Source organism: Mytilus galloprovincialis, chromosome 3 (genome assembly GCF_965363235.1).
Source record: "Mytilus galloprovincialis chromosome 3, xbMytGall1.hap1.1, whole genome shotgun sequence".
NCBI lineage: Eukaryota > Metazoa > Mollusca > Bivalvia > Mytilida > Mytilidae > Mytilus > Mytilus galloprovincialis.
The window spans coordinates 45,712,323-45,721,057 of NC_134840.1; the positions used below are offsets into that span (position 1 = coordinate 45,712,323).

Consider the following 8,735-nt stretch of genomic DNA (forward strand, 5'->3'; position numbering starts at 1 on the left):
TCATTGTCTAAATTTTCATGACTTCCGACTTCAATTTTGTCTTATCGATGACGTCAATGCCTTTCAATTGAAGAACAAATTTAAGATTATTTTTCAAGTTATGTTTCCAGATATCATAAATTTCTTTAGGTGCTTAAGCCGTTTTGTTATATTTTATCGAATTCCTAATTTTCCATAGAGTCCATTTAGAATATATGATAATTGTGTTTAGAAAATTATCATATTTGAGTATTACTGTGTCATTACCTAACAGTATGTCCTTTTCAATAACAAGATTATTTATTGCAGGGTTTCTATGTTGTTGATCATTTTGGCAAATGTGGCATTTTCCAATTGATATCTTCATTTTGTTTAGTATTTCTTCAGTATATCAATATTGTGCATAGATCTTCATTGAAATTCTTTTACTTTATATTTGCCCAAGGGAAAGTGTTTCCAAATATTTCCTCCCACTTAATTTGACATTTTGGAGATATATCTTTATTTAATAGCGTACGAATATACTTAAGTTTTAACTTTGATGGTTGTATTGTTTGGTTGCAATATGGAATGAGCGATTCCGACTTCAATGAACTTCTTGTCAATTGTTTAGGGAGCTACACAATTTTATAAATTCTTGTACAGGTATATAAAAAGTTGAGACACATTCTTTACTCAATAAAAAGATGTTTCTATACTGATAAAGAGAGGTAACGTGTATAAAAATTTGTAAGGGTTCCAGTGTCTCGACAACTTTTGTTGTTAATCGCAGGTTCAACAAAAACGGGAGGGGGGGATTGATAAAAATATTCCTCTCAATACTATCTCTTGATTGTAAGAAGATTCTGATCAAGTTTGGTAAAAATCCAGGATAGTTAATGAATCTAATATATGTTTTAAAAACTTTAACTGCAGATTGTATGTAGTGTTAACTGGAAGAAAAACCAAGTCCATTTATAAGTAAAATACGAAAAAACAGGTACAACATTTTAACCAAATTTCCATCTAGATACTAGCTTTTCATCATAAACAAGCTTCTGTCCAAATTTGGTACAAATCCAGGAGTAAGATATGGAAAAGAAATGATTTGTATTTTTACTAAACTTACATTTGGATACTATCTTATGATCATAAACAAGATTCTGTCCAAGTTTGGTACAAATCCAGGATGGTTTAAGAAAGTAATTAAAATTTCAAAAACTTTAACCACAAAGTATATGTAATGTTTCCTGGTAGAAAAACTGGATTTTTTTTTTTACAAAATTTACTTCTGAATACTATCTCATGATCAAAAACAAGCATCTGTCCAAATTTTGTAGAAAACCAGGTTAGTTTTAGAAAGTTATAAAAATTTCCATTTATACGTAAAATACGGAAAAACTGGTATTTGTGGACGACGACGAAATGTAGGATCGATAAGTCTCGCTTTTTCGACAAAAACTCATCATAGATACCGGGCTTTATCATATACATAGAAATAAACATATAAAACATTATGTTGATTCGGCATAGCATAAAACATAAAACCACAAGCTCCGACGAGCTTTTTACTGACTTTAAAAAATGTAAACAAAACAAATAAAACAAAGCATCATGCACAATATATTTTTTTTATTAAACTGTTTGACAAAAAAAAACATCATCAGCTCATTTTGTGAGCACCTCTATAAGTCACCTGACAGCATGCCAGCAGCGGCATAAATTAACAAGTTTAGAATAAGTGCTAGAGAACAAAGGAGTTCATATGGGCTAAGAAATTAGGTAAAAATATACAAGGGAAAGCATTCTAAAATTAAACTATTTCAAAATGAGTTGCACAGCAGAAAGTATAATATAGAAGGTTTATAATAAAATGCACACAGAACATCGACATTTAGAACCATTCAAGGATTGAATAAAGTTTTTGAATTGAAAACAAACAAATCCGTCATGAAATGGTATGGACGGCGTTCCACAATGTACCATACATACATATATACTTTTGACCGTGGAACATTTAATATAATTATCATTATATCTAAAAGACTATTTATGTAGAATAAGATATTAGAAGACTGTTCAAATAGGATAAATTATTTAAAATCGTAAAAGTTTCTTGAGCAATAGAATAAACAATACAAAATATCATTTATCCTTAATACAATGTCTGTTAAATGTTTATAAAATCTATATAAATCTGTAATTATCTTCAAAATATGAACAGTAAATTTTCTAACTACATTTATACGGTCCTACACAGCTAATAATCATCAACTCTCAGGAAACAGAAAATTTCAAATAAATCTATCCCCCAAATGACAATTCTGTGATTGATATTTACCATATGCATTATAATCTGATAACAGGTGAAAATCATTCAAAAAGACTTATCGTAATCAAACTTTTTATATGTGATTAACCATTTCTGTTCAAAGGGAAATAACTCTATCACATAATAAATACCACTTCTCGCTACTGAAAACGGCTACCTCTCGACAACGAGAAAAGCTAAAATCGTGAAAAATTGAACTTGACCTTCATTTAGTAACAGGATACAAAACATATCAAAATTTAAAAACAAAATTGTCAAAGCGTTTTCATGTTAATGAACGGACAGTTTGGCAGTCGCCCTCGCGCCCTACGCACATTCCAAATCAATAACCGATTGTTTTCCTTCGAAAATCTGGTTAATAACAAAAACGGAAATATATAGAAAAAAACACCATGAAAGAGTGTATTTAAAGTTTACCAGTTGTATTAGTACGTAGTACCGTATCAACTTGTTTAAATAATCAGTTGAAATGCTCGTTGAAAACCATAAATAACAAATGTACTTTTGATGCTAGATACTAAATAGCTGATTGTAAGCTTGCCTAGCTTCAAAACACAAAAACTTAGAGCCCTATGAATAAACGGAACAGTAGTACACTGCTGTTTAAAAGTCATTAAACGATTGAGAAAAAAATCCGGGTTACAAAACTAAAACCGAGGGAAACACATCAACTATAAGAGGAAAACAACGAAACAACAGAACACTGAAGTGTAAAAAAAATACCCGATTGGACGCAATCGGTAAATTTACAGATCAGGCGACTATTCTGGTAGATAGAAGACTATCACTTGTGATATTAGACACAGAAACCGTGTATCTGGTAATCAATTTCCGATGATGACAATTAGACGTTTATAATGTCGATTTAGTAATTCTTCCTTATGACCTGCTGCAGCAGTTTCTGTGTCATGGACAAACTCCGTGTAATGAAGTTCGTATAATCTAAAATTACGAGTTACACCATTTAGATAAATTAACCCCATACACTAGGTAGAGGGTATATGTTACTTGTGAAAAATGGATAGTGCAAGATGAGAAAGCTTAAATCGTAATTTAAGTTGTAGAACATAGACTCCAATCAGAGCCTTTATCAACAAGAAGAATAATAAAAAAATAATTTTAAGTGCTTATATGTCATACGAAGAACGAACTTAAAATAACAAGAACGCTCTCTAGCTCTGATGAAGGTAAATCAAGAAAATCACCTTAAAAAAAAACGTTAATGACATACAATAGTTACAGGAGAGTTGACGACTTTGCTAACGTTCGCGACGTCAAACTATGAAATATCGGGAAAAAATACATTTTTCGACTGTTTTTTTATAACTTAATCTGATTTAAATTGAAAACTAGTACATGAACCCCTTTGTTTTAAATGTCATTAGGTTTGATTACGTTTGAAGATTATCTTGTTATCTTTGACAATTTTTATGAAAAAGTCAATATTTTTTCTTATTGATAAATATACTGCACAAAATGCGGTTTTTTCATAAAGCCTAAAACTTTGTCAAAAATTAATTATTTCCACAGAAATGTTATACATATAAAGAGCATATTCATGTCATGTTAAGAAGAATTTTATTATGTTTCTACAAAAATTCTCTTGTGTCTATCTGGTGAATTAAAAAAAAAAGTTAGGTGCGTCTATCCATAAGATTGAAATGTCATAAAAAAAAAACCCGAGAAATTTTCAGTAAATGTCTAAAATATCGACCCCTTTTATCTCTTAAAGTAGCACATGAAGGGTATATGTTTTATTTCATATTTAAATTGCTTAGATGAAAAATAGCTTGGTTGTAAATTTTCGTAAACAAATCATCATGGGATCGAAACTTTATCGTATGTCCTCTATATATACAGATCAAAGTAAAATCACAAAAATACTGAACTCAGAGGAAAATCTAATCGGAAAGTCCATAATCACATCAAATGACAAATCACATCAAATGAAGAAAATATATATATCTGTTCCATATTATAATGTGCATATAATTAAGTCTCCATTTAAATTTAAATTCTGACAGATGTCAACTTTCACATTTGTTCGTTGAAGCAGCAATGTAAAAAGCAGTTTAAATGCTTAGCAAAACGATGTATTTAATATATGAAAACTAAACTCCAATTAATATAAGTGCATGATAATATCCTTCGTGATTTCATTCTTTGAACAATATATATATATATAACAGCACAACATGCTTCCATATTGTGAAAACGACTTTTCGTTTTTATATATGAATCACGTGTCTTTCTCAATGTCTAAACATTTTTTGTCTCAAAACATCAACTACATCAGGAAAATTATTTGTTCGTTGAAGCAGCAATGTAAAAAGCAGTTTAAATGCTTAGCAAAACGATGTATTTAATATATGAAAACTAAACTCCAATTAATATAAGTGCATGATAATATCCTTCGTGATTTCATTCTTTGAACAATATATATATATATATAACAGCACAACATGCTTCCATATTGTGAAAACGACTTTTCGTTTTTATATATGAATCACGTGTCTTTCTCAATGTCTAAACATTTTTTGTCTCAAAACATCAACTACATCAGGAAAATTATTTGACTCTGCTAGTGTTAATGCAGTATTTCCATCATTATCAGTCTTATTGACATCTGCATTAAATTCCAGCAATGTACACACCATATCCTCGAAACCATTTCGAGCAGCTATCATCAACGGTGTTTCGTTTTGATAATTATGACTGTTTACATCGATTCCGTTCTGAAGCAGTAGATGCACAATACTATCATGTCCATTTTCACATGATAGGTGTAAGGGAGTAGTTCCTGTGTAGTTATGTGCATAAAGATTAAAAAACTTTATAAGAACTTCAGCAATATCTCTGTATCCGTTTTCGCATGATGCTAATATGCAATTTATTTGTATATCATTACCATAATCTTTAAAACAAACAAGTCGTTCTACAATATCAAGATAACCGTTACGACAAGCTATATACAAAGGGCATGTTTCATACGTGGAGTATTGATGAACAAGATTGGTTTCCTGAGCTAAATATGTTGCAACATCACTTCTCCCCTTCTCACAGGCGACAAATAAGCAAGATTTTTTATCGAACGGAGTAATATTTGCATCAGCACCATTTCTTAATAAATGCGACACTACGTCTACATGTCCTTCTATACAAGCAGCATAAAGGGGAGTCGTGTTATCAACAGAAAAATAATTTATACTTTCCATACTTCTTTTCATCAAAAGTTTGATAATTTTTAAATATCCTTCTTGACTTGCTAGGTATAATGGCGATATTTGATCATTGGTGTATACATCTACTTTAGCATTGTTGTCCAGCAAAATATGAACAATTTTGAGCCGATTTGTTTCACACGCTATGTGTAAAGGAGTAGAACCCTTTAAAGTTTTTTTATTGACATTAGCTCCTCTACGAAGAAGCATACGTACTAACCGCTCATATCCACCTTGACATGCTGCATATAATGGAGATGCTCCTGTTACCTTACACTTGTCTACATCAATGGACTCATTTTGAAGCAGAATCTCAACAATTTGCTCATGTCCATAAAGGCAAGAAATAAATAAAGACGTTTCATGCTCGCTATTGCATTGGTTGATATTTACATTGTGTTGTAATAAAACTGTAGTTAATTTTGAATTTCCAAAGCGACATGTTTGGTATAAGGCAAACGTTTGATCATCATGCCTGTAGGAATTGACTTCAACATCAGGACGAGAAAGAAGAATGTTAGAACATTCAACTTTTTGTTTTAGTGTCGATATAAAAAGTGGGGTTTCGCCAATTTTATTTTGAATGTTAACAGTGGCACTTGCATCGAGTAACACCTGAACAATATATGTAAATCCTTTTTTACATGCAATAAACAGAGCTGTGTTACCATCGTCTCTTTGAAAATCAATATCAATAGCATTTTTACCAGAAGAATCCCATTTTATCAATTCCTTAACCACAGATATGTGTCCCTTCTTAGACGCTATATAGAGAGGAGTTGTTTTGTTCTTTTTATGCTTATTTACTTTTGTTTTCCTGTTTTTTAATAATCTGACAATCTTAACGTAGCCGAATTTGCAAGCAATATAAAGTGGTGTTTTCCCTTTATCCGATTGCTTGTTTACGGATACGTATCCATCCAAAAGCATTTCAACTATATCTAAGCTGTTTGATTCAAATGCCATATCTAAAGGACTTATACCATCTTTAGTGCATTGTTCAGCATTAGCGCCATGTTTTAATAGTTCCTGGACAATGTCTATATTTCCTTCTGCACAAGAAATGAATAACGGCGAAGCACCGTCATTTCTACGCATATCTACTGCCCGTTGAATTCTACTTTTTGTTTCAGTTATATTGATAGATTCTCCCTCCGGCAACTCTTGTATGTCAGATAAAGACGTCTCTGCCGTTGTTGGTCTACATTGCTGATTTTTTTGTAGTTCTTCGTCTTTTTGTAGTAACATGATTACTATTTCTAAATAGCCTTCTTCGCATGCCTTGAAAAGAGGAGTAGATCCATCCGCTATGCTTTGATTGATATCTATATTCTTTTCAAGCAAACGGGTAATAATTGTAGAATTCCCATTTTCGCATGCTGCGTATAACGCAGAAACACCATCATTTGTCAGAGAGTTAACATTTGCGCCGGCATTCAGTAATAAGTTAATTATATCGTTGTGACCTTCAGAACATGCAATAAATAAGCACGATATATCATTGCATCCAGTATCAGTATTAGCTTTTGCATTAATTAAATCTTCTACGATTCTGATATGTCCTTCTTGACATGCAATGAAAAGTGGAGACGTTTCCTCGTTTTTCTGAACACGGCAGTAGTCCACATCTGCGGAGCATTCTATTAATTTTGAAACAATTTTCGAATGACCATTTTGTGACGCAATGAATAATGGTGTTGTTTCTTCAAATACAAACTCATCAACGGATTTACTAGTACTATTAATTGCTTGCAGCAACATTTCTACAATTTTTTCATAACCCAATTCTGAAGCAACATATAATGGTGAAATGCCATTAAATCTGCATATATTACAATCTGCACCGTTTTTCAGTAGTAAAGCTACAATCGACTCAAATCCTTCCTGACAAGCAATAAATAGCGGAGACGTATTATCATCTGTACATTTATTTATCATGCGACAATTAGATTCATGATGAACAAGTATATCAACTACTTTGACAAATCCATTGTTACAGGCAACATATAAAGGGGAAGTATCGTTTCGGCATAATGTCGGATCTGCATTTTGCATAAGCAATATCCTAACGATCCCTGATTGGCCATTACAACATGCGATAAATAATGGTGTTGATTCATCATCTCTTATATGGTTGACTTGTGCATCATATGCTAGGAGAAGACGAACTATTTTCTTTGAATTTAATTCACATGCATCAAAAAGAGTTGTAGATTGAGTTGTAGTTTCAAAATTTACATTTGCTTTATTCATAAGCAAAACTTTAACGATATCGTACATTTCATTTTGACATGAAATCATCAATGGAGATAAACCTCCGCTGCATGCGTTAACGTCTGCTTTAAACGTCAACAGCAGTTCAACAATGGATAGGTGTCCTTGATTACACGCAATAAACAAAGGAGTAAGCTTATCTTTCGTGGAACTATTTACAAGAGCCTTATTTTTCAAAAGAAATGTAACAATTTCCCCGTGACCTTCTTGACAAGAGAGAAACAATGCAGATTCGTTCATTGCGTTACAGAGATTTACGTCGGCTTTATTGTGTAAGAGCAAGCAAACAATATCAAAGTGACCTTCCTGGCAAGCTGAATGAAGCGGTGTACATCCGTTTTCCCGGCTGAGATTAGGATCAGCTTCATGACTGAGCAGCAATCGAACAATATCGATATGTCCCTGTTGGCTAGCAATGTATAAAGGTGTTGAACCATTTTCAATGTAGGAATTTTTTTCAGCACCATTTTTAAGCAAAGTTTGGACAATTTTAAGATTTCCTTGTTGTGATGCGATGTAAAGAGGTGAAATGTCATAATTCTTTATGCAGTGTTTGTTAACATCAACTCGAGATTTGACTAAAAAATTTACCATGTCGAGATATCCTGCAAAACAACAAAACAGCAACGGTGAATAACCAGTTTCTTTATCTTCTTGGTCAAGAAGTGAAGCAAAACTCGTGGCTAACTTGGTTTCTAAATTTGTCATCAATGTCCTTCGATAGTCATCAGAGTTCATTTGTGTACTCGAAAATATTGAAAGTAACTGCCCATTCTTTAACTCGTAGATTAATCTGTCAAAGTAATATTTTTCTTTGTTTTCATGAATAATTATAGAAAATTCGTTACATTCTTCGTTAATGGATTCTAGCATGCATCTCTCGTTTATTAAAGAATAGTTTCCATATTTTAGTACGCAATCAGAAAACATTTTCCCGACGAAACATGCTA

The 8,735-nt window shown here is 32.1% G+C and overlaps 1 protein-coding gene across 1 annotated transcript; it reads right to left on the reverse strand.

Annotated features, from left to right (window-relative positions):
• Positions 1–1,354: 1,354 nt before the first annotated feature.
• Positions 1,355–8,734, reverse strand: LOC143068101 (uncharacterized). The gene has a single exon (XM_076241872.1). It carries the CDS (start codon positions 8,713–8,715, stop codon positions 4,810–4,812), a length of 3,906 nt encoding a protein of 1,301 aa, XP_076097987.1. The 5' UTR covers positions 8,716–8,734; the 3' UTR covers positions 1,355–4,809.
• Position 8,735: the final 1 nt, after the last annotated feature.

Coding starts and splice junctions, on each gene's coding strand:
- LOC143068101 (XM_076241872.1), bottom strand. CDS start 8,715: ATGTTTTCTGATTGCGTACTAAAATATGGAAACTATTCTTTAATAAAC.